The sequence below is a fragment of the Dermacentor andersoni genome, chromosome 1 (genome assembly GCF_023375885.2).
Source record: "Dermacentor andersoni chromosome 1, qqDerAnde1_hic_scaffold, whole genome shotgun sequence".
NCBI classification, from domain to species: Eukaryota; Metazoa; Arthropoda; class Arachnida; order Ixodida; family Ixodidae; genus Dermacentor; species Dermacentor andersoni.
Window position 1 is genome coordinate 80148557 of NC_092814.1, and position 27122 is coordinate 80175678.

General features: G+C 45.7%; 2 protein-coding genes across 4 annotated transcripts in view; both read right to left on the reverse strand.

Annotated features, from left to right (window-relative positions):
* The window catches only part of LOC126545978 (transmembrane protein 70 homolog, mitochondrial), a 161704-nt gene that overhangs the window by 11709 nt on the left and 122873 nt on the right, over positions 1-27122 (reverse strand). The window lies entirely within an intron of this gene.
* On the reverse strand, positions 401-10255 carry LOC126545984 (uncharacterized). 2 transcript variants are annotated; one of them, XR_011892483.1, is made up of 7 exons: positions 5550-10240; positions 5354-5479; positions 4730-4821; positions 4413-4576; positions 3870-4082; positions 2943-3294; positions 401-2855 (listed from the first exon to the last, which is right to left on the reverse strand). XR_011892483.1 is itself a non-coding variant. In XM_072286101.1 (7 exons), the coding sequence occupies exons 1-3, from the start codon at positions 5750-5752 to the stop codon at positions 4740-4742; spliced, it is 411 nt and encodes a 136-aa protein (XP_072142202.1). In that variant the 5' UTR covers positions 5753-10255; the 3' UTR covers positions 401-2855; positions 2943-3294; positions 3874-4082; positions 4413-4576; positions 4730-4739. The 2 variants fall into 2 exon arrangements, 1 of the variants encoding a protein (XP_072142202.1); XM_072286101.1 differs by having other exon boundaries at positions 3874-4082; positions 5550-10255.

The following is a 27122-nucleotide window of genomic DNA, read 5'->3' on the forward strand; positions in this document are numbered from 1 at the left end:
GAAACATGATTAGGTATGCATGCTTGTACGCTAATCTCAAAATGCTATACTTAAGTTCACTAAATTTCTGTAAAAAGTTTTAGGAGCTGCTAATTCTAGCGGCAAAGAAAGTTCAGCCAACACTCCTCACAGTGTGCAAAACGAACGCTTATTGGACTTCTGTTGAAGCCATCGAAGGCATCTTTCTCTGTCGCAGCTATACTAGTCAAAGCTACTTCAACCGGCAGCATTGCTGAGTCACCGTCGTCGACGTCTCAATAACTTTTACAAGGTGTTGACCTTCCTGGCACTACTCCTGCGGCATAGAGTGCTCAGGAAAAAAAAACCGCCTATATTGGTTTCGCTATCGTCCATGGTTTTATGCTATTTAAGTCTCGTCATTGTGCAACACACTCGGACGAAACCTTGCAAAAAGAAACTTATTGTCCAAAAAATACAGTAGCCCTTGAGCACCTGCATGTCATGGCATTAAGATGTGCAAGACCTATAAATTTAATAAGCTGGATCAAGCCACAAAAATCAGGTTTGCGACGGTGAACTTTTACTGTGCAGCATGGAGGACACTCGATCAAGGTAACGTATAAATTGCAGCCTACATTTAAGATAGGCGTAAACTATGTAGTTTCTGCCATGCAATGGGTGACCGTAACGTAAACCTAACCGTAAGTGGAACCTTGACAACTTTACAAGATTGTACTTATGAGGGCAGAAAGTGCTAATTCACAACATTTCAAAACATAGCTTGTATGCTGGTACATCTCATACTATATTTTTTTCATGATACCTCACAGGCCCCGAAGAGCATGGGTGAGAGGGACATATCAATATAAATACAGTACAGAAATAATAAATCAGAGCAACGGTGCAATAGACGCAGTACAAGGCAAATACATAAAAGGAATATATAGTTGACTGAAAAAGGGCATAAAAATAACATTATTATATGAAGATTGAGTAACGAAAGAAACGCAAAAATGACAAGGAACTATAACCAAGTACAAGTCAAAAAGTAGTAAAAGTAAAACACCATTTAGAGCAACTGAAAGAGTAGTACAACAGAAAACATTGAGAATGTTGTTTTCTTATGAGGTGAACTGAAATACACATCGCTTATACTACAGCATGTGCGTAATGTGAGGTGAGTAGGCATGAATGACTGGCAGGCAGCTGACCACTGGTAATGGCATCTGCATGTAGCAATGTCATATGTAAAAGGTTGCTTTTCCACTGTCATTGCAGCCGAGCAGAAGTAACAGATGGCAACCAACCAGGGGTTTCCTCGGACGCCTGGAAGCAGACATGAAGACCTGCAATTCTGCGTAAAGAAAACTTTAAATTTAATATACTGTTAACACAATCATGTTTGTGTGGATTACTGCATGAAATGTAATTTCCATGTTTCTTAGCTCTCTGAATTCGCAGAAGTACTGAGAAATGCACCTGGTTTTTCAGAGGTTATGCTTAACGACGCAATGATGTTGAATCCCGCTGTGCTGTAATAGTGGTTTCTTTTGCAGAGATTACAGAGAAGACATAGGAGAGGAGCCAGCGCAGATACTATCAGCGCTAATGTGAGCAAAGATGATAAAGTTCCAGCAATCAGCAACGCTTAATAATTCTTGCATGACATCATTCTTGTACAACATAACACGCTATGCTTACTGCCTGCTGTGCTGTAATAGTGGTTGATTTTGCAGAGATACCACAGAACAAACACCTGTGGAATTAGTAGAGGTGCCACCACCGAAACGGTATGTGAGCAATGTTTTCAATTTTCTACCAATAAGAAACCCTTTGAAGTGGTTGCAAGAATGCTTTTTTTTGTACAACCTAACACACTACGCTTTACTGCCTGCAGCCCGAGGACATCGAGGAATCGCAAACAAACTGAAGGTTCGAGGTGAGAGACGTGTAATGTTTACCGAACATAAATCTACAAAAATTTAAGCTACCATTTCGGCAACAAAGCTACGCATGCCACCAAGTGCAAGAAATAGCAAGAAAGAGTGCGCCTGGAGCATGAGTATTGATGCATCCAAGATGACATACTTCCTCTACAACCATGCAGGTGAGAGCTCAAGCAACGAGGCTGTTGCGCAAGCCTGTATGGAGCATCTAGTGCAACTAAGGGAGCACGAAACCGCAAACAAAAGGGACGACATTGCGTATTTTGCGCTGAGAACTCATGCGCGCCTGCGGGCACTGCCAATTCATGTAGCGCAAGACCTGATGCACCTGATGGAGTCAATGATATATCAGACAGAAGTGGAAAATAGGAACACCAGCAATTAAAAGGAACATTTACCTCGGATGCTGGTGCATATTCTAGTCATTATCTTCAGCATATTTTTAGGTTATTTTTTGTATTTTCCTCATACTTTTCTTTAGTATTGTGAAAACTTTTTTTTTTAAACAGTGCCTTACAGTAACCTTTTGCAGTGATCTGTGGTGAGCTTTGTAGTTGTATTATCACCACACAGTCAGAAATATTAAGGAAGATTTTAAGCTGCTACTGCAACTGTACCAACTTTTTTTTACCAATTATTGCCTTGTATTCGAGGTGTCATTGTGATATTTGTGCACGTGTGCCTTTGTCAAACATAGATGAATATGCAATACTGTTATGTGTGCAGGTAAGACATATGTGATATTTTAATTTCAAGGATTAACTTCCTATGACACTCCCATTGCTTGTTTCCCTGTGCATTTGTGACATTTTTTGCACAAGAAATTCCTATGTAGAATGCAAACGTTTGTTATGAATAAACTTATTTGACAACACACTATCTTGCCAGGGAACTTGGCCGGCTGTGATGAAGTGGTGTGCCAGTGTGTCCCGAACTTCTTTCGCCTACCTATAAACATAATATGCCAGGTTTAATTTGCCCACCTTTCAAATTTCTAAGAGCAAACATATTTTGAAATACAAGTAACCTGCGCACCGAGCAGCGTGACACCCAGTAGACTTTGATGGCAAGAGGGCACCACTGGCTGATTCCTCCTCCTTCCAGCTGCCAGGGGAAAGTCGCCCTTCCCAGTCCTCGCTGTCAGCAGAACCTGGCGGACAGTATGCAGCAGAAGAGGCTGATGACTCCTTCATCAAAAAATTGTGCAGCACTATGCAGGCTCCCACATATCTACTAATATTGTCGGTCTTGGCTTTGAACGGTCGCAGCAGAGTTCTCCACCGTTGTGCCAGGATTCCAAAGACGTTTTCGATGACTCGCCGGGCCCTGCTCAAGCGGTAGTTGAAAACTCGCCGCTTGTACGTCTCGCGTGAGTCTTCATGCAGTGCTGAAAAAAAAAAGCATTTATCAATGAAGTGAGGAAAAATGCACAATTAGTGTTTTAATAAAAATTCATCACTATAACACAATAAAACTGCCGCAATGCAATATGGCATACCCTATGGCAAAAACGGCATGTAACGCAAAATATTCTGAGTACATTGCACAGCACAGCGTCTCTCTTTTCCGACTCTAAGCCTGTCACTAATGCGTTTCTCTCTCTTTTTGGAAACAGGTGCACGTTAGAGAACCCCAGGTGGTCGAAATTTCCGGAGTTTTCCACTACGGCGTGCCTCATAATCAGAAAGTGGTTTTGGCACGTAAAACCCCATAATTTTTTTTTTCGTTTTCAAATGAGCCCTAGTAACACCGAAAATAACATATATAACCTCTCATGATGTTGCTTTGTTTTTTTCCCTTTGAACAAGATCTGAAATTAGAGAATGTAAGTGAGGTGGATTTCACAGCTTTTTCGCACAATTTAGTTTCACCTCCATATCCTATGACACAGATAAGTTTCTCTGTCAAACAGCTAATAGCATAACAGACAGAAACGCATATATTCAGTAATATGATGTGCACCTACTCCGTCGTGGGTATGGCCACATCATGTATATTCCTTGAGCGGCAAGGCCTCATCGCCAACAAGGAAGTATGGGAGAAGCCCCTCACTCCCAACAGGTCTTGGCGGTGGCAGCCCTAATGTCCCTCTGGTGATCTTTCTGTAGAGTGGACCGTGAAAAAATGCCGCCGTCACTCTCGCTGCCACTGTGGCCAATTTCCATGTACAGGAACCTGCACAGAAAGGGCACGATCGCAAAAAACTGCTACACGTGATAAGTATGAAATAGGAAGTGAAATACAGAGGTAAATGTTATAAACACTATTTTTGAAGTACATCACATAGCCACTAAAAATGTGCAACGTGCACAACACATTCAGTGTGTGCTCATGCACATGTATTTCTGCGTATCACCATCTGTGATGGATATCTTTTACTGCTACGTGATACTTTATAAACATACAAACCTGTCATTACACTTTAAGGAGCTGGATGTTTAATGTCTTGAAATGCCACTTCCACTAACGTTGAGTAAAGATTGGGATGCAAGCACCCAGTCTCACCTGTATTGTGCGTCGCAGACTACAAGGAGTGATTTGCTGAATGAACCCTTTTAGTTATGGTCAAGGGTTCCAGAATTTGCGGGGCACTCAACGTTCACGTGCTTCCCATCAATTGCCCCGACGCAGTATGGCATATTCCACCGCTCCTCAAACTCTGCGGATACCTGCAGCATAAGAGCCATTCCATGGCCGTTTCATATAAGGCAAATAATGTTTAATGTGATTTCTTTTATTAAATATGCCAAACAAGTAGTACGAACAAGCAATACGTTACAAATCATCCTTATGAAACACCTAGTGAAATAAGTATCGCGTACCTTAAACCATTCATATCAGCTCCTTGCGGATGCTGAAGATACAGAGGAAGTTGAACGACATGTCCCGCTGCGTCTCTCCTGTGGCCAAGAACCTGTCAAGTCGATGAAATATACTTTTTTATTAAGACATAGGAATATACAGTCACCTTCTTTTTTCGCCCTAATCCTGAAAGCTTTTGGGAACTTGGGAACTTAAAATAACTGTACTGCGAATGTATTTTCTAGCACTATTTGTTGAGACATATATTCAAAGTGGTGCAAAGTAATGTTTTTTTAAAAATAATAGCACATTACTGCCCAAATCCAACTGTGCAAGGGGCTATTCAGAGGTTATTAATTATGTACCTCGCCAATCGCCAATACAGAACTTTGCTGTTTCTCGTGAAATCAATGCATGCTCCGTCATGCAAGCAACAACCTTGAGTGCCATAATTATCTCCCCCAGCCTAATGAAAAAAGAAATCCAACATATAAAGTGTATTTAAATCGGTTTGTGTATAAAAAAGAAAGCGTAGGACTTGCTTTGACCTCACATCAATGTTCATGGCTCGTGTTGTGGCTTCTTTACATGCGAAGCATACGCACACGTGATTTATACTATTCTTGAGATGACATGCATTTTACCTGACGGTCATGGCTAGGCGATCATGAGCCGAGACTGCAGGCCTGTAGTTAGTGTCTTCCTTTGTGATGCTGGGGCGCAGCAGTTCCAGCAACGTGTCGAATGTGCTGGGCGGCATTCGCAGGAAGCTAAACAGCAGCAAAAGAAAGCACACAAATTGTGCCCCGATTCCCAGACACCGCGAACTTTATAACTTACTCTCGATAATACTCCTCGTCATGGGCGCGGAGTTCGGGCAGGAGGCGGCTTGCGTGGCCGGCCACTTCTCGCGAACGGAGGCACGGGCGCACCCACCAGCGTCGCTTCTTTTTCGGGGGCTTCCGCGCTGGCAGGAGTGACACCACGGCAGAGCACATCAGTACACTGACGACGTCTTCCACTTCGCTAGAATCGAAATCCATGGCTGTTGCCGGGAGACGAGCGAAGTGCGCTTGAATTGCGTAGATTCCGAGAGTTCTCGCTGAGAACGATAATCTCCGGGATTGCAACTTGCGCGGCGCGCTCAGCCGGGCTTGCCGGTGTGAACATCAGCCGCCTTCGGTCGCTTTTTGGTCACGAGTCGCAAATGGTCGCGCGACCTCCTCAAGTCGCCGGTGTGATTGAGCCTTAAGGGTACAAATCTAGCGCGGGCAGTCGATGACCTCCTAGCGCTAACAGTCATCCCCGATCCCCGTTTCCCCACGACTGGGTACGTCGGTGGCTAGAAACACAACCCCCCATCTCGCCCTTACCAGAAATGTAGAGCAAACAATTTGAGATAACAAGCAAGAAAACCTGGGCAGCGATCACTTCATCATTAGTGTTACCCTTCAGGTCAGAGCCTTCCAGGCCAGGGAATTTAGAGTGACGGACTGGGATGCTTTCCGTAAGCTCAGAAAGGAGGACATGGAGCTTCAGCGAACTCGTCGAGACACTCAGATCAGACGTTGAAAAGGCTACAAAAACTATTCAAACCGAGCTCGAGGTTTCAAGGATGGACCCGCACCTCGCACATCCCTTGGAAACCAAAGCCTCCATTTTGAGGCGATGGAAAACACAATGGCTGAACCGAAGGTTGCGAAAGAAGAGGGTTGCCGCACTTAACAGGGAGATTGAACAGTACTGCACCGAGTTAGCTAGGCTACAGTGGGGTGAAATCTGCTCAGCAGTCAATGGGCGCATACGCACAAGGGGAAAATGGAATCTCCTTAAACACATGCTAGATGACACACAAACCAAAGGCAATCAAAGACAGACATTGTGCCGCCTCATTCACAGGCACAAACAAGAACGAGGAACAGAACAAACGCTCTTAGACGAGGTAGCCAATAGATATCTCCCACTAGGCGCAGCACGCTCAGAGGAGTATCCCAGCATCGAATGTGACGCGGTAACGGGGCTCGATGACCCCTTTACGGAGTCGGAAATCAGAACAATACTTCACATCTTAAATAGCAGGTCGGCCTCAGGTCCGGACGGCATCTCAGACTGCTAAGGAACCTGGATGATAGGTCAACTGAGCTGCTAACGAAAGATATCAACAAGGCTTGGGAAAACGGATGCGTCCCGGACGAGTGGAAAGCGGCCTAGGTTGTGCTTATCCCGAAACCGGGTAAGCCCCTAAACCTTGACAACCTAAGGCCGATATTGCTAACCTCTTGCGTAGACAAGGTAGCGGAGCATGCGATCCTCCACAGGATCTCGGATTACACAGAACGCAAGGAACTATTCCCGCACAACATGGTCGGCTTCAGGCCCGGCCTTTCCACACAGGATGTAATGGTACTCCTTAAGCACATTTTCGATAATAGCACTAAGGACGTTAGGGGGATCTTATCCCTTGACCTGACCAAGGCCTTTGACACAGTATCTCATCGATTTGTCCTGCAGGCCACGACCAGCCTAGGTCTGGGAGCAAAGTTTCAGGCTTTTGTTAGATCATTCCTCATGAACCGAACAGCCACCATCAGGATTGCGCTACTCAAGTCCACATGAGTTCGCACTAGGGGCCAGAGGCACTCCCCAAGGAGCAGTCATCTCCCCCTTGCTATTCAACATAGTCATGAAGGGCTTATCGGAGAGGCTCAGATCCCCTCCTAATATAGGCAACTGGCTATACGCGGACGATATCACGACCTGGTGCCCGGGAGGATCACTTGCATAAGTAGAGCACGCGCTGCAATCAGCCCTAGACGCAACGGAGTCCTACCTGGAAGACACAGGCCTCCAACTGTCCCCAAACAAATCTTAATTGTTACTATACAGGCCGGCCAGGCAAGGTGTTAGGGGGCTCACCACCCTTAACCAACTTCCGATATCCCTCTTTGCAAGAAGCGAGCAGCACATTCCTCAAGTCGAATATATCCGAATCCCAAAATTACTGATTGACGCGAGAGGATGTAACGCGAAAACGCTCACGCGCATCAAGGCCAAAACCGAAAGTATGCTGAGACTCGTTGCTAGAGTATCCGGACGAAAGAAGAGACTAGGTGAAGACAACCTCCTCAGGATCCATCACACTTTCCTAATGAGTCACATCAACTATGTAGCCTCGGCCCTTAACTGGACCAAAACCGAAAAGAATAAGCTTAACACTCTCAAGCGCAAGAGCATCAAAAATTACTGGGGTTACCAGTAATCACTTGCACGGACAGGTTAAGCAAACTCGGTATGCACAACGACATTGATGAAGTGATCGAAGCGCACGTCACCGCTCAGACAGTCAGGCTCTCGTCAACCAGGGCAGGGAGACGCATCCTAGATGGGGCTGGCATGGCTCCCACAATTCTCAACGAACAGGAAATCACCTTATCCAGGGAGGCCCGGACAACCTTTGTGGTCAGCCCATTTCCTCAGAATATATGCACCCACAATAGAATGTAGGGAGGCGAAAGGCCCGAGCACGGGCGATTTTACAGAAGGCCGGCGAGAATCAAGATTCGACTGTCTTTGTCGACGCGGCTCAGTACGGCAAGTCTAGCACATTCGCGCTGGCAATCATTGACGGCAAAGGGGAATTACACTCCTCAGCCTCGGTTAGGTTAGCTACGAGCGGAGTCGCGGAATAGGTCGCCATAGCCCTGGCCATGACCGACCCCTCGCGCACCAACGTTTTCAGACTCACGAGCGGCCATCAAAGCTTTCGAATCGGGTAACCTAGCCCGAGAGGCTGCCTCCATTCTGGAAAAGAGAACAAACCCTGGCACTCACTTCATCTCTTGGTTTCCCGCCCATATCGGTGCGGACGTTCATCAGAACATATCGAACCTCAACGAGCTTTCCCATGACCGTGCGCGAGATCTAACGCGCCGCGCCGGCATGGAAGCCTTATGGGGACCGGATGAAATCCAGCAGAACGATCCGCTCCTTACTTTCCACGAAATGACCTCTCACTATCGGCTTAGTAGAAGGGCCTATCTTCTTCCTCACCCGAAGTTATACAGGTCTCAGTCAGTTATACTTAGAATGCTTCAGACGGGCTGATTCCCCTCGCGGGGCTTTCTCAGCCGTATCTCCACAGACATCGATTCAAGCTGTCCGGACTGTAATGAGATTTATTGTTCCTTAGCGCACATGCTCTGGCAATGCCCCGCGTTACCTAACGGCCCTCTATCCAGCGAAGCCAACTGGGAAGAGGCACTCCGGAGCCCATCGCTGCACACACAACTACAGGCAATCCAGAGGGCCCAAGAAAGGGCGGAACGTCCCGGTATTCCTGCCCCGACTTGGACGCGGCCAGCGGCTTCCGCGGGTACCCCATAGGGGCCCCCGCGGAAGCTCCTCAGGATCAAATAAAGTTCACTGTCTGTCTGTCTGTCTGTCGTGCGATCAGTGCAGACAAGTCATAACAACTGATAAGGCCAGCACACTTACTCAAGTCGTACACTGAAACTACACTCTTAGCCCGGTCCTGGATAACAGCCTGGCTAGAAACGGCACCCTTCGACGTACTGCTTAATATAACGGCTATGGCCAGCCCGACAAAGGGAGATATACGTGACACTCTTCAAGCGGCCTCCAAACCAACTAGTACTGCCTATATGCACTCGCTGATACGCGGCCCATGTCCGTATACGGCCCCGCACACCGATGTTTGTGCGCGATACGCGACCGAATGCGCCGAAAGAGAGGAGAAGTTTTGGATTGACATCGGAGGAGCCGTGCGGACGCGCCTTGTCGAAGCTCCTGTTCTGCGGACTATTTTTGCATACCGGTTGCAAAGTTTTGTAACTGCGTTGGCGGCGCCCTTCGCGCGCGCAGCAGGGCGGCATGTTTTCACCAGTGGACATGAAAGGTGTGTTACGAGGCCAATGCAATGGCCCCAGGAGAAGTTTCGGATTGACATCAGCGTAGCCGTGTGGACGCGCCTTGTCGAAGCTCCCGTTCTGCGGACTATTTGTGCATACCGGTTGCAAAGTTTTGCAACTGCGTTGGCGGCGCCCTTCGCGCGCGCAGCAGGGCGGCATGTTTTCACCAGTGGACATGAAAGGTGTGTTACGAGGCCAATGCAATGGCGCCAGGAGAAGTTTCGGATTGACATCAGCATAGCCGTGTGAACGCGCCTTGTCGACGCTCCCGTTCTGCGGACTATTTGTGCAAACTGGTTGCGAAGCTTTGTAACTGTGTTGGCGGCGCCCTTCGCGCGCGCAGCAGGGTGATATGTTTCCACCAGTGGACATGAAAGGTGCGTTGCAAGGCCAATGCAATGCCCCGCAATGTGAGTGCGACGGATTTTGCCGTTCCGCGAACAATGAACCTGCTGCACCATTCCAAACCGGTTGGAGCTCACACTGTGGACACAGCGCAGTACAACATGCGCGAATGGGTGAGTGGCACTTCTGTTTTTTTTTTTCTATTTCTATGTCGTGAGGTTTACTGACGCACGTATAGGTGCAGTGCCACGCAGTATCGCTAAAGAAAGGGGGGGGGGGCAGGTATAGGTAGCTTACTGTACACGACACAGGGCAAAAGGAAATCCGTGTTCAGCAACTATATTAAATGCCATGTACGTAAATTTTACAACGCTACTCGTTCGAAGCGCGCACAGGTGCGTCTTGAAGAAAGGTTTTGCAGGGTACATTATTTAGTACGTAATTTACACTAATTACGCTCTAACCACGAGACACATAATAATTTGACTATATTATATTGCACGGAAAACCTACAGTGAATTAAATTGTGTGTCAGCTTCGTGTGTATACACATAGTCTTTCCTATGCATTAAGTTTTTCGCGGAATTCATTACCAGTTGACAGCCTGTCTTATGATGTGTACTCTGTTTACATCACATTTGTTTACTGGTTTACTCGCTTTTTTTGCGACTTAATTATGAAATGCCGGCGTATATACATTTTCAGCAGTTGACATAATCCTGTATCTTTTGTAGGGACAACCCAAGACGCGTATTTCTCAGCACCCAGTCAACTGCCAGAAGTGGCTCAAACACAGGCCACCAGTAAGTGGACATCAGTTGCAATTTCCCATTACCCAGTCGGCTGCTGGCTTGTACTGAGGGTTTTTTGTTTTTGTTTTTAATGAGGTGGTGATGTCGTTCTAACGTGAATTTTGACCAAAAAGGCGCGATCATGTCTTAGAGATGTATATATGGTTGCCATTCTCTGCGAGGGACATGCGCTCGTGTTCGTGAAGCATTTGGCAGTATTGTCACCCAATGAGTCAGATATCAACACTGTAATTTGCCAGTGCCAGCAAGTAGTTGCGCGAAACACGATATATTATGACGCTGTAAAGTTATTTCATTAATTCAAAGGAAGGTTTTGCAGCAGGAAAAAGGTTGCTATTCCAGGTGAACGTGTCTTTTTCTCACAAGTTATATAACCAAACTGTGGATGTGTAAAATTCGTAACATATGAATGGATTTTAATTCATCCTTTAGTAATGCTTCTAAAAGAGACTAGAAATGGCATGTGACTACCTCTCCAATCAGCATATCATGCACATACAGTAATAAGTGGTAGTTCCATGCAGTGCCGCACTCTATATAACCCTTCCTTTCAGCAGCATTCGAACTGGTGGCTGTGTTTTCAGAAGGAGAAGTGCACTTGACACTGTATATGTATGTGTAAATTCGGTTTTCTTTGTATGTGTTGGCTCACTGACACAAACAGTGCAAAACTCAGTTGTACTATGAGCTGACGACGACTTCTGCTGCTAGAAATGCTGCACTTCATCTTTTATAGTACTTCATAAAATTTAAAGCAAAGCTAGCACATAAAATGATCAAGAAAACTAACTGCTGTTATAGCTGTTTTCCTCAAAGGAAGCTTGTCCTTTATAGGCTGTGTTATTCTGAGCTCTCCACTGATGTTTCGGTAGTATTATCCCTTAGTGAGTGAGAGATTGGGGCAATTAATCATGTTAGTGTTTAAATGGTCTTCTAATTATGTGCACTTGTTCCAACAAAGTTGTCTAGATTACCTTATTGTGCAGTATACAGCTTACGAAAGCGTCAGCAACTACTCAGTTGCTAACATGCATATTCATTTCTCACTATGCAGGTGGCACTCAGCTGTACCACTGCAGTGCTGCGGAAATTGCCCGCACCAGCGGCTTTGCAACAGCTGTTTCACAGCATGTCGGTATGTACTGATTTACAGTTATGTTAGGATGGGCTAGTATTATGGACCACTGCTACTCTGTATTGTGACAGATCCACATAATAAAGGATATAGCGGGTACAGCGAAAACCTTTCAATATTTTACTATAGTACATAAAAAGGCTCTCCTTTTCGTCACTGGAGCAGGGGAGGAGAGCATGCAGGCACTCCTGAATGTAATATATTTCAAAACATGACACACACACACACACACACACACGCGCGCGCACACACACACACACACACACACACACACACACACAAATATACACACGCACATACAAATAAACTAAAGGCAGGGACGTTCCATCTTTCATTTTAAATTGACTTGTACAGCACAAAAATACAACACCGACCCCAGAGAAGCACACATGTTAATAGATTGGATACGCACGTTAATTCAACAGATTTGATACTTCAGGTGTGCTATTTTACACAAGGGGAAGGGAAAGGGGAGAAAGTTAGAAAAATGAGTGGAGTGGAAAAGAAAGCAAACATGCCAAAAAGCATGAAGCATCGTGCAGCCAGGATCACCAGCAGGACACCTAAAAAGCACTCTGATAAAATTACATACAGGACAACCTTACTTATTGTTTGTTTCAATCAACCCAGATTACATGCAGCCATTACTGCAATCGAGTTCTTTCCTTATGGTCATATGAGGGAGTGATGTGGGCCCAAAAAAACTGTTTAGGGCTGAAGGATTATGTTCCAAGCTGATCTCCTTGCCTGCTTTTTTATCATATTGTTATCAGCCGCTAATGTTAGGGACAAAAAGTAAGAGTACGAGCTGTTTCCTGATTCGCCATTCCACGCAACATGTCTTTGTGACTATATGTACATGCAGATGATCCATTGATGAAAAACATTCAGTACTGCAGAATCTCGTTACAAGAGACACTTGGTTGTAAGAGACATTTGAAAATGGTTTGGTTGGTTTTTCTAAGTTTGCCACGTTAACAACGCTGTATACAAGAGACACCTTTGTTACTTAGGGTGACTTTTTAGGTATTCTTCACTATTTCGAAGGAACACAACCCAGACACATTCACTTCGTGCACCTTGTGGGCTCCGAAGGGCGTAAAGATCACACAAGTCAATTGGGCATGTCTCCTTAAGCATGAACTAGAAAAGGAGTGCAACGAGGACAGTGCAGGGCAGAAAGTGTCGGCAGTTGAAGCTGACGAGCGTCTAAGAGCACCTCAAAGGTACTGCGAGCAACAAGGAGGCTTGCAAAGTGAAGTGTTTAACTTCCAGAAGTTGGGAAGGAAGCTAACACAATCTACAGTCACTAAAAAGCTGTGAATGTCTTCTTTAAAGGGCCCCTAAACCACCGAGGTTGAAATTTAGTTGCGGTGTTGCAGTAGTACACGATAAGGCAACGAACACGTAGCCACAAGAATTTTTCGAAACGGTGCAGTAATAGTGGAGTTACGTGTGTTTGATTATCGAAAAGTAGTCTCCGCTCATTTCAATCTTTCATCTGGTACGCGCCATCTGAATGGTATCGTCTTTTCCTCGCCGAGTACACCTCCAAATGTTACGTGACAGGCTATCACCAATGAGCTCTGTTGCTTCCGTCCGGCCCATCGTCCTGCGAGGGGCGCCGTTAATGACCTCGCCAACACAATGGAACCGTATATACTCGCTGTGTTTAAGAGCCTCATAATCGGCCTAGCCCTTCTGTCGGCGTTTCTGTTCTTTGCCCCCATTGGCTGCCCACAATGGCATCGCGAGCAACGCGACGAGGAAGAGGGAGTGCGTGTAATTGCTTGCAGACCTTGCCGGCAGTCGTACACTCTCGTTCAACCAATCGACAGCACCAGAAACTGGTGACATCATCAGAGACAGCCTGGTGATGTCAGAACGAACTGAGGGATGCAGGATAAGTCCGGAGAGGCGCACGGGGTCGTTTTCTTCATTTTGTGGCACTCCCGAAGTGCTACGCACTGCGGCGTTTGGCATCGTCGATTGTGACGGCATTCTGATTTCGATACGCGTGTTTACTTGAAATGTTCAAAAAATGCCGACAAGTGGTTTAGGGGCCCTTTAAGCCACCCTGAGCAATTATTCCTTCAGATATATTAAGCATACTTTAGTGATGATGCATCATAAAGTTATCTAGTCTGGCTTCTCAGTGTTTTAAAATTTTTGGTTTCGAGAGACATGTTTCCCGTGCCTCTTGAGTATCTCTTCTAATGAGGCTTTACTATAATGTGCACACACAATTGTGTAACTCCTCCTGCAAGTATTATTCATTAAGCCTGGTCACTGATGTGCAAAGCTTGTGGTTAAGTTTTGATGTCCGCACTTTTTAGAGCTATGTTTATTCATTCAGGCTGTTCTTATTGGTTCTTCGATGCAGGAGACAATGCCTACGAAATTATTGGCCCTGATGACGAGAGCCCTCAAGGGGGCAAACTACATCTCTGTTGCAGAAGTGAGCCCGATAACACCTGAAGTTACCATGACAGATGACACGGCAGCAATAGATACAGAGACTACCATGTCTACTGCAGCTTCAACAGTGTACAAGGCAAGTAGCAGCGCGTCAGCATCAGCAGCAGTGTCAGAAGGAACCGCACCAGGCCTGGTAGGGCAACATGTGTGCTATCACTGTGACTTTTTTTGTAGTGCATACAACTCATTTGCTCAACATACAAAAACTTTTCACCACGACTGATGATGATGATGATGATGTGTGGTGTTTTGTGGCGCAAGGGCCAGGTTTGGCCAAAGAGCGCCATGACAAGTGGTAATGTTAATGTATTATGGAAGATGTGACTTGGCAGTAAAGTGCGTAAAAATCTACGTGCTATAAAATTATGGCGATGACTACTGACGAATACTATGAACACTAGAATGCATTGGGAAAAATGATGCAATGTACAAATTATGTGAGATGCTATAATTTTCTAAGAGCACTACTGCCTCACCAGAGCCCTTGAACCCAAGGGACGAGAGGCATGCGCTATGCGAAACAACTATCACAGCGCTATCCTCTATAGAGAGGAGGCGCTACGAACGTGTGGGGCTCATCCCTAAACGAGTTAATACTCGATAAGAACTTGTGCCAGCTTTCTCTTCTGGCCTGTCGGCGGGTTCGCCTGCCTTGGGACTTTATTTTTTTAAAGTTCATAAGATTCTCTGCAGTGGGACAAGCGCGTAGCAACCCCCACGCCTTGTTCTGATTCTTACGGGCGATCCTACATTCGCTGTTCCACCACGGTACACGTCGTTTGCATGCCAGACCACTCACTTCGGATATGCATTTTGATGCGGCATCTATTATGAATGATGTAAGATACTCTACAGCAGCATCAATTTCTAGAGAAGACATGTCGGCCCATGAGATGTTAGTGAGAGTTCGAAATTTCTCCCAGTCGGCTGTGTCTATCTTCCACCTAGGAGCTTGCGAAGGATATTCGTTTTCTTTAGATGTTCTTATCAGTATGGGAAAGTGGTCGCTCCCGTAAGGATTCTTCGTAACTTCCCATTCAAGTTCGAGCAGTATAGACGGGGAAACTATACTAAGATCTATTGAAGAAAATGTTCTGTTTGCTAGAGAGTAATATGTGGGTTCCTTTTTATTCAGCAAGCACGCACCGGAAGAAAAGAGGAACTGTTCAACAAGACGACCTCGCGCATCTGTACGAGAGTCGCCCCACAGGGAGCTGTGCGCATTGAAATCACCAAGAACAACATAAGGTTCTGGCAATTCGTCTATAAATGACTGAAATTCATGTTTGTTTAATTTGAAGTGTGGGGGTACATAAAGCGAGCAAATGGTGACGAGTTTATTTAAAAGAACAGCTCGAACCGCCACTGCTTCAAGGGGCGTTTGTAGCTGTAAACGCTGACAGGAAATACTTTTATGAACCAAAATGGCAACACCGCCTGATGATACGACTGCATCATCGCGATCTTTGCGAAATTTGACATACGGTCGGAGAAAGCTTGTATGTTGTGGTTTTAGGTGTGTTTCCTGTAGACACAGCACTGTTGGATTGTGTTTTTGGATAAGCTCTTGCACATCATCAAGGTTCCTAAGAAGACCTCTGATGTTCCATTGAATTATTTGTGTATCCATATTTTAAATTAAATTGGTGCTGTGTTTACGGAAACGGAAGGGATGTCTTAGATTACAGAGCCCTTTCGAGGCCCTGTAACCGGGGTTTTGCTCTTTTTGGAGCGTTCGAGGGAACCTCGCCGCTCCTTAGGCGCCTGGTGCGCCTTGAGGATAGGTGTAGTGTCCATTGCCTCTTGTGAGGCGCCGGACACGTGCTCTTGCGAGCGGGAAGTTTTCAGAGGGAGTCCCGCCTTGGAGGGCAAGACCCCTGCGCCCACCAGCCCGGAGGTCGATGGGGCTCCCAGAGGGATTTGGCTACGCCGGCCATTGCCAGCGCTGGAAGGGACCTGGGAAGTTGAGGCAGCCTCGGCTGCGCCCACCTTCGGGGTCGATGGTTCCTTCTCCTCGGTTGACGGAGCAGCGCTAGCTGCAACCGTCGCGGGGGCAGATGGCGTGACTGCCGACTCACTGCTTGTGGGTCGGACAGCCGCTGGAGGCCGTTGTGACGCTGCCCCCTGACGCGCCACTTCGGCAAAGCTTTTCTTTGGCAGGTATGCTACCCGCCTTCGTGCCTCTTTGAACGATATATTCTCTTTTACTTTTATGGTTACAATTTCTTTTTCCTTCTTCCAGGAGGGGCACGACCGCGAGTACGCGGCGTGATCCCCATCACAGTTTACACAGTGTAGAGAGTTCTTACATTCTTCAGTTGCGTGTTCAAGGGCACTGCATTTCGCACGTGTTTGGCGGCCTCGGCAGCTCTGCGAGCTGTGGCCAAAACGTTGGCATTTGAAACACCTTAGGGGATTCGGCACATATGGTCTGACACGGAGCTTGATGTACCCGGCCTCTACAGACTCGGGCAGAATACTTGAACCGAATGTGAGTATTAGGTGCTTCGTTTGAATTTCTTTACCATCCCTTCTTATCTTAATTCTTCTGACATTGACAAAGTTCTGCTCACTGAAGCCCTCCAAGAGCTCAGCCTCTGTCAGCTGGAGCAAATCGTCATCAGACACAACGCCGCGGGTGGTGTTCAGAGTGCGGTGAGGAGTTACTGTCAATGGAACATCCCCAAATGACAATAGACTGGGCAACTTATCGTATTGTTTCTGATCATGCAGTTCTAACAGGAGATTACTACTTGCCAGCCTTGATACCTTGTAGTCTGGACCAAGGACATCTGTTAAGGACTTGGAAACTAGAAAAGGGGAGATATTTCGCACTTGTTTATCGGATTTTTCAGAGTGGATGACATGGTACCGTGGGAAGTTCGGTCTTTGACGACCAAAGAACTACAATACATCTTCGGTGCGCCCTCTTTTGTGAGGGCGATCAGGAATTGGAGGAAAGGAACTTGCCATAGAAAAATGTAGTTTTCGGCAATAACGCCAGCCACCCACCATGGAGCCCTACGAGGGGACGCTACAGGGACTGTATGAACAGGTCCTGTAAACGCCAGCTGTACGTCATCACTATAACCAAATATGAGATAACCTAGGTTGGTTATTCACACAAGGTTAACCCTTGCTGCCTGGAAAAATTGGAAGTGAGCGGAAGCTAGGAGAAGACAGGAAAGATGGAAAGTAAGGGAAAGACGAAGGTTGGAGGGAGAGCGAGAGACAGGAAAAGGCAACTACCGATTTCCCCCGGGTGGGTCAGTCCGGGGGTGCCGTCTACGTGAAGCAGAGGCCAAAGAGGTGTTTTGCTTCCGCGGGGGGGCCTTAAAGGTCCGAACACCCGGCATCGGCTCAACCCCCAGGATCCCCCTTTCCCCGGACACGGCTAAGCCGCGCACTGCTACGCGCGGGAGGGTCCAGCCCTCGTGTGCTCGGGTACGTGGTGTCGCAACGCACCAAACGCCTGCTTGCGCAGACGCCCCTGCGGGGTCACCACGACTGTGAGCCAGTGTTCTTGTGCAGCAAGTGCAAGACTAAGTTCGGTGTTATAACACAGTACAAGCGTCACTTTAAAATATGCAAACATATTACAGTTGTTGCCTCCCCAGCCAGCCCACATAGCGACAACAATGTGGAACACATAGTGGGACACACCTCACCCCCATTAGAAGATAGTAGAGACTGTCAGTGTTTTTGCTAGATTAACTGGTCTTTGTAGGCAACTAGAAGGACAACACAGGTGTCATAATATTTTTGTTGATGTTGTTGTTGAAGAGGTAAAAAAAAAGTTTGATGCAGCTGAAGTGTCAACTGATATGAGCAAATCAAAAGCAACCAACTGAGAAAGCAACACTATCGAAATTTGGGTATCTATGTGCCGCCAACTCTGGTAAGGATGGCATAGGACAGAAGTGCGATGAAAATCACGCAGACAGTGCTGTTGCATCACTGGCCACAGTGAGCAGCAACTTGTATAGGGCAAGAGAGTCAACTGAAACGAACATTATGACATAGTGCCATGCTTCCATGTGACCACTTTCCATGTTATTTTGCATGATACAGCTCAACCTCCAGAAACGAGACTGCAACTTGTCTGTAAAAAAGCTTTCACAAAAAATTATTCATAACACTATTAACACAGCAATATCTTTTTTGTGTGGGTTCGAGGTTCTCGGATGTTCATTAATGCAAAAAGTGAGAAAAAAAGAACACCTGTCGTACTTACACCTTCTTAACGAGTACGAGGGGGACAGAACTTTTCTAGTCATGCATCTTCATCATACTATCAAGTTTTTAAATGCCTTTTATAATTATTATTACCACTTATATCTGAGTACATTGTTTGCATGTAGCAGGTGTAAAATCAGGTCAGCTGGATCAGATGCCTTATCTGCAAGCGAGCCCTATATTCAAGAAATTTGAATTAAAATAGGTACGTTAGACGCAGTCTTTTAGCACTTTATTGCGTGTGGTTTAAGCATTGCTCAATACTTTTGTGGATGGCAGTTTCAACTCGCGCAGCACTGCGCTTTGCCACAGTCACATGTGTCTTCAAAGCGGTGTTTACCATTTGTATTGATCTGTTTGTGTATGCATAGAGCAAGTGTTTAATTTATATATTTCCGCATTCTTGTGCTTGCACTAAGCTTGTATAAGGCAGTTACAAAATGTGCGTCACTATAACGAACTGTTCTGTTGAGCTTACACTTGCAAATAATAGTGTTCAGATGGCCGCACTTCTATGTAGGTGCACCGCTAGCTTTGTGTATATTCTCACGTTTGTATAAAGCTTATATAAGCTAGTTACAAAATGTATGTCATTAAGCATTGTGATATTCTTTAAAGTGCTTGGTTGGTTTTACACTTGTGAATTACTACTGAGGCGGTGGTATTTCTATGTAGGCCCACTGCTAGCTTTCTGTCTGCTCACGTGTTTGGATTAAGGTTTTACAAGGGAGTTACAGCATGTACGTCACTAAGCGCTGTGATATTTTTTAAGGAACTGCTTTGTTGGTTTTACACCTGTGAGTAATAGTACTCGGGTGGCACTAGTCATGTGTAGGTACACAGGGACCATTTGTATACATTATGCTCATGTAAAGCAGTTACAAAGTGTATGTCACTAATCACTGTGATATTTGTTGAAGAATTGCTGTGATGGTCTTACACATGTGAATAATAGTGGTCAGGACATAGTACTTGCGATGTATAGTTGTATTTATACAGTGCCAAGACATGGGCTGTATACGTACCAAAAGAAATGTATGTCATTATATTGTTGTGATTATTACTGTTCGGATTTTATTACACTGTAATAAAATTGTTTCTTGTATCTATTGAGGTATGGTAATTTGTCATGCAACCAAACTGAGGACCTGAACTTGTGCATACAAATAAACAGCTAATTTAAGAGTATACTGCTGATATTCTACTAAACCAGTTTAACAAATCTTGTACTACAATGCTGGAAAAATGACAGAGCTGACTGGGATGTACAGAAAGAGTTCTGCACTGGCTGAAGGACTGCCCCACACTGGAGTTGCTAATGTTGCGTTTATTGGAGTAAACAGAAAGTGCACTTCTATTAAAAATGCGACAGTCAGTGCAGAAACGTAAGGCCGACGAGCAAATGTGGCACATTTTTTTCAGGGCCCTCCATGCCTACTACTGCATTTCTAGTCTTCCTGTGCTCTGCGTATAAGTCCCTGTTCAGCCAAGGTTTTTACTCCATGACAGTTGTTCTACAGGGTTCGTAGCAATATTGAAGCAATAAATTCAAGGGCTTTCAACGACTTTCCAGGCCCCAACATAGTAACTTCAATGACCTCATGCGATGTGTTTAGTAGCTTGGAGAGGCAATAACTTGTTCAACAACGACATCGTTAATGCAAACAAAAGAAAACACAACAAATCGCATTTCACTGTACTGAAACATTTGAAAGACTGTTAATTTGCCTTTCACCGCCCTTCACTAAACGGACAGTGTCTCAATGCACACACAAGGAGGCATTTCAAGAAATCCCTCGAAGTTTCTCTGCAATAGCATAATTAACTGCTTGGACCTGCAACATTTGCAGTTTTTGAACACTGTTTGATTTGACAGTGTATGTGGTGTCATTTTTGCCTCAGCTTTTCACCATCAAATAAGCAATAGTCATTTCTAGTTCCTTTTTATTGTGTCTGTAGCTCTCGATTTACTCCTCACGGCTTCTCTTTGAATGCCTCAACTGTTGAGCTTCCTGCTTCTGCTTCAAGTACATTTGTTATCGGTTCCATGTGCCTAAAACTGGTATCCGTGGCTCCTTTGTAATTTCAACTATAATGATGCCGCTTTCTTTCTATTACCTCTACATACTATTCTCTGTGACATGCGAGAGAGCCACAGAAGGAAAAAAACCCTTTCCAATGTCTGCTAAGATTAGCCAAGTGTACAAATTTAAGGACTTTCCAGTACTTCTAAAAATTCAATGGTTTTCAATGCCTTGAAAATGGCATTTTAGAAATAAGGGGTTTTGAAGGATCGCTACAAACCCTAGATTCTAGCACCTAAATAATTTTACAAGCCTATTTTGGCAAGGAATACGGAAATTCATGCTTTTCAACTAACGCTGCACTATCTCTGTACATTGATGCCACGACAGCGCAACCATTTTGGAGTAAAGAAAAACACTGAAAGCCGTTAATACCACTCTTTTTTTCTATGGAGCTTCCTATTGCCTAGTTAAGTTTAAAAATGTGCCTGGTTTTGGTGGGCGTTTCTTCTACGTTTTCTGTGAGAAGCAGATGACCAACCCCCGTATTCAGAAATGCATCTTAATTTGAAGCTCACGCTTGACTTGATATAAATGACGCCTAGTGCGAACGCCCCCCCCCCCCCCCCCCCCCCAGACGCCCATTGCGTTCCTTTTGGTGCGTTCACGACCTGCGTCATTTAGATCAAGCATGGGCTTCAAGTTAAGATACATTTCTGAATACAGAGGTAAGCGTGTACAATTCGGAGCAACGCACTGTTCCACTGACACTGAGAGGAAACGGGGAAAACAAAGTTAACCCCCCCATGCTCCGAAACTTTCGTGCACCTGTGGCGTGCATGTATCGTGAAAGAAGAAACAGCGCAAACACAAGGACGACGAAAAAGCATCAACCACACCAGCGCTGCGTGGTGTGGTCCATGTTTTTCCGTCGTCCTTGTGTTGCGCTGTTTCTTTTTCAGCCAACTAGCCGGCAAGTCCATCCTGTGCGTATATATTGAACACACGCATGAGCGTAGATGGTCATCGAAGCTTTTAGAACGAGCACTGCCACAGGATACTAGCAGTGCACGCGTAACAAGTGGAGACATTAGTAATTTAAACATGCGTGCCGCTGCATGTGACGCGGCTATCGGCAGACGCAGTCTCCGAATGCTGGAATGCGTGCGCTCCAAAACGCTAACGATCCGCTGGTAATACAGGACAACCGCTTACAGCGGAGTGAACCAAACTCTAAACTAATGTACTTGAAAAGAACGCCTACACGGCAGTGTGAGGCACGTCGAAGTGCCTGGTACTGGCGTCGAAGTTGACCATATACGAATGGAACTGGCGGGAAAAATAAACAAATGCTCACCAGTATACGCGCGAATTAAATCCACATACGTGGAAGGTTGGCGCGATACTTCGTATCCGCGTATTTTCGGAGAACATATAATGCATGGACTGGAGAAGCCCTCGATCATGAGCTGAACGGCACATTTGTTATTTTCCTGCCGTGACGACAAGCCGTGAAGAATAGTTCTCACGTTGTCGTCTACGTTGTCTTCCTTCGTCAGTCGTAGCAAGGAATGGAAATGATGCAAACGCAAACATATTCCAATACTCAACAGCACAGCGCACTGCAGAGAAACGCCAGCCACCGCCGCTGATTGCTCAAATACATTTCGTAGATATACACCCCTAAAAGAGCCCTAGTGGGCGTGGTGGCGCTGTGGCGCTGTGGTCTAATGGTTACGATGTGTGCTTTGGATTGTATAAGTGCGAGTGTACGTGGGTTCGAATCCACGTGATGTGTATAGAGTATGGTGAACTATGTGATTGCCTTGTTGATTGTGTGGTTATGTGACTCCTGATTGCGGATTAACAGTGCGGGACGCATACGCACAGGCCGCCGTCAGAGCAGTCACGCCTCATGGTAGGCCGCAAAGAGCCAGGAAAAATTTGACTTAAAATCCTGCATACCTTTGGTCACGCCTATTCTGAAGGCCGCTTGGTATTGGGCCGCCTGAAAGTTGAGCCACTTGAAAATGGGCCGCCTGTGGAGCCGCCTAACGAACGGTATATCAGCGGCCGTAATTTGATCTGATTTCCTGCCTGCATGCGTGGATTCTAGCCAGGACTTGGCTCAGAGTGTATCCATCTTTTGTTGCCTTCACCGGCTGTTACTGAGCTACTACTACAAGTGGCAGAAAACTTGTTTCGAGGAAACACTGACAAATTTTTGCTCAATGTAGTAAGCATTCCCCAGCTTGAGGCTTGTGTTCGTGCGAGTGTCGCATCCACTAATTGTTTTCATGTCTGCCATAACAATGAAGAAAGGTTATTGAAGGTGTTTTTTTCGAACACGGATTAAGTTTTCTGCGTAAAAAAAAAAACAGATGAGAACTGAAAACAACACTACAAAGTGCGGTAGTCGCAGCTTTGGTTAGCAAACTGCTACTACTAACGTTAAATAATTCCCCCCAAAAAAGGTGCTTAGGGAAGGGGCACAATCAGTTGGTTGCGAAACTCAGTTGGTCGTTTCTGGAGGGCGCATGTTTGTCCAATAAACAGTTTATCAGCGCTCTGCTACATCTCCTTTCACTACGTCGCAAAAGTTAGTGCTTGTTAATTTACAATGTGTAAAACATTTCACGTGCATGTGTTTATAGTGTATTTGTCTAACGGTTTATGCAGCCAGTGTAGGAACATGTGTGTTTGCCCTCCTTGCAGAGGTCGGCTTATACTTTAATTACTAGTGTTCTTTAAACAATGGGAATTCACTGCACATGGTGGCCGCCATTCATTTGGTTGTCATTTAACAAATGCTTCTAACAACAAAAGGATGTGCGTCTTTCGTGTGTTATAACTCTTTGTATTCATTTTTGGTCCTTGTATTTCCTTTGATGTCTTGCAATGCACTAGAAACTTTCTTCTACACATCATTCAGTTAGTCCTCTTTTGCTTTCGCTATAGGCAGACGTTGTTATTGCATGCTCTTTCCTGGCTGTTTGTGTCCTTATTGTCGGACTTTTCGTCGTCGTCGCACTGACATTGTTTACTACATATTTATTTGTTCTGAATCGTCGTTTCTGTTCTGTAGTAGGGTTTCAAAGAATTTCAAATTGCCCGCTGCCTACAATGCGCGCATTTTTTTGTGTAAAAGAACATTTAAGTGCTTAATTTCACTTGTGCTGTACTTATTGCATTATATCTCGTGTTGCGTAAAAGTATGGAAATAAAAGACGTTATAGAAAGGCATGCTCGTAGAGCGGGATCTTTCTTCTTCATCACATAGCAGCCATTGCATCGGACGGAATGTGTTCGAAACACAGCACTGAAATAGAATGAACGTGTGGATGGTTGGGGTTATGGGCGACAACTTTTGCAGCTTTTCTACAACATTCTTTTGGGGATAAAAAAGGTTTTCTTCATTTGTTGAGTGTCACTTAAAGTTTAAGCGTCATGCATCCAATTTACAAGTACTGTTATAACAATTTCGTTTATATGCCTTGTTAAAACGTGACAGAGAGCCCTGCCCTTAAGGTAAGCATAGGTATGCATGTAATTTTTTTTGCGGCGGACCTTTACTTTCCTATTGAAATTTCTCTTACAAAAACTGGTTTCCGTTTCGAATTTAAAGCACTAACTTGGCTGTCCGCAGCCATATCGGTATTGTTCAACACCATGTGCGACGAATATAAGTATGTGCTCTGTTTGTAATCATCAACCACCGTCACTTAAATTGAACTTCACTGTGGCAATAGTTACGACGATGCAGAGCTATTTTTCAGTGTATCAAGGGGTTTGCTGTGAGCGTACCAAGCAAGTATCGGGGCGGAGCGTGGGTAGAGAACATCGCACTATAAATGGGTGATGTTTCAAAAGTACTGAGAGCGAACGAGCGATATTTCTGGCAGTAGCACTGACCGGAAAGCCCACAGGTAGTCGTACGTCTCTACTTTCACGACACAACAGCTGGGCCGTTTTGCAGCGAATACTTTCCGTGCATATCAACTATCACGATCTTCAATATTCGTGGAAAAGCCCATGCAGGTACTCGCAGCCTCACGATACGAGTGCAAGCTTCGCCGCACATCCGAAAACTGCGAACTGCGTGCAGGCATCGTTCCGTGGAAGGCTAAGGAGAGGCTACATAATTGTACATTCTCCTTTTAGTTCCTTTGAAAGGAAAATGTGTCGAAGGTGGAAAGTGCAAATTAGTGAAACCATTCCACTATTTCTTTCCAATCCGTCGCAGTCAGTAACGCGAGTAGCCGCGAACACTGAAGTGACGCGACTTAACACCACCGCAGCCATGCAAATGTTTGTTGCCGGCGTAACAACCAGCATGGATTATCCCCACATTTTAATCTGAAACTGCTTTTTGATGAACTATTGCGTTGAGCGATATCCGCGCCATACACAAGAAAACGCTGCGCTCGAAACTAGAAAGGACGCGTTCACAAACGAGATGCCGTTTGAGGGACGCTCCGAATCGTGCATGGCTTGCTGCAAGTCTTGCATCGTGCATGGCTTGCTGCAAAATCACCCGGAATAAACCGGCTGATTCAGCACCACAACTGAAGGGAATCTCTGCAAAAATTAAGAGCGAAGCATTCCACGCAGTCACATGTGGGCACACAGCCACTGACGGACTGAGCAGCAGCGGCGGCGCGCGCCCGTCCTGAAAGCTCAACGGGGACTTCCGAGGGGGCGCCACCGTCGAGTTGCTTTCGCAAGCAAAAAGTAAACAAAAAAGAGCAGGGGTTTAGGAGAGGAGACGGCGATGGAGAGAGGAAATGGCGATACTTTTCCGAAGGTATAGGGGCTTTAGGCATACTCTCTTATCAGAAGTCACATGGTGGATTGGTTTATCATTCTAAAGATGTCCTCATGAATGTCAACAATCTGAGAAGGAACTTCGAGAAGCTCTCGTTTGCTACCCATTGCAGTCTCGCATGTTTGCAGCCAAAGTTGCAGTGGTCACGATGACCGTTCTTGTAGGAAAGGATCTTCTCGCAGATTTGAATGAACACGGGCTTGATAACCCTCTACTGGAAAATTATGTGCAACATTTGCCAAGGGCAATCGTAGATCTCCAAGTCAGGATTCATGACATCGCGAAATTAATAACCGACCGCCTTCACCAAGAAGGGGTGCGGAAAACGCATACTAAACTGACACAATTCAAAGGTCAGTGACTGCGTATAGTTATGTGTATAACAGAGTGTAACAACTCTGTATAGCTATAACCATACACCACCGAAATCTTCATTTCGTAACTTCTTCGAAATCATGTTACCTATGGTAGTCGAATTTTCTACAATCTTCCTATGTTTACACACAGAGCAGTTATATACTAGCCCAACGTTTGTTTATGTATACATTGTCACCTAGTAGTGACGCTGAAGAAAGCAGCAAAACTGGGAATGACGAAACTGGCGTTTGATTGGGCGAACCTGTGCCCTCAAAAACAGGCTACACTCAAAGAACGGTGAACAGTTGGCGATCATCGAAAATATGCTCTGCCGGTCAAGTGCGTCGGCTTTTATACATTGAAGAAACTGCCAACTTTAGCTTCATTCTTTTTGTCAACGGGCAACCCTGTACTCCTCCGAACTCGCTCGGCAACGGGCATCACCATCGAAGTAACGTTTAGTTGTTTTGTTCGGCTCAAATGAAGCAGTCGGTTCTTTTTTGACCTGCCATAATTTCCTCCATATTTGGTGCCGAAACCTGGGAGAAACGATCGAACTTACCATTGAGGCAACGAGGTCAGCAGACGTCGACAGCACAACGAGCTCGGGGAAAACCAGCAACGATCCTCGGGCAGAAAACGGACTACGAGGCGCGCCTTCAACAACAAGGCCTAGGGACGCCATACCCAACCGAAACCGACACCACGACTCAAGCCCCATCGCGGTACGCGAACTGTAAACATTGATGCCACGATGGAACGACTCAAACTGAAAAGAAGTGCACTGAGAACTCAAGTCACTAAAGTGATTTCTGAAGCGGACTTATTCTTGGAGAGTCATGCAGACGAAGGAGTTCTTAATTTATTGCCTGCGAGGCTAGCGCCCTCCAAATACAGCTAAAAGAGGTGGACGCAGCCATCGAGCCTTTAGTGCAAGACCAAGACGCAGAGCAATATTATGTACTGACCATAGAATATAACGACCGTATCCTCGCACATGGCAAAACTCCGCCAGGAAACAGAAAAACACCTGCGAACAAAACAAGCAGAAATGGCGGCGACACGGGCGCAGACCGGCGGCCCCCCGGCGGGGGCAAAGTCCACAGTGAAACTGCCGAAGCTCGAGTTACAACGATTCAGCAACGCCGCCACGAAGTGGCAGTCCTGGGAGCAGTTCGAGCAAGCGGTGCACGGAAACGACGGCCTCTCCACCGCCGAGAAGTTTCTGTACTTGAGATCGGTGCTTTCGGGCAAAGCCGCAGCCGCCATTGCC

Bases quoted from the DNA above. Each gene is read 5' to 3' on its own strand.
- LOC126545984 (XM_072286101.1), bottom strand. From the start codon at position 5,752: ATGGATTTCGATTCTAGCGAAGTGGAAGACGTCGTCAGTGTACTGATG. The intron at 5,480-5,549 runs GTAAGTTATAAA...GCTGCTGTTTAG, and splicing joins GACGAGGAGTATTATCGAGA to CTTCCTGCGAATGCCGCCCA. The intron at 4,822-5,353 runs GTAAAATGCATG...TCGACTTGACAG, and splicing joins CGCCTAGCCATGACCGTCAG to GTTCTTGGCCACAGGAGAGA.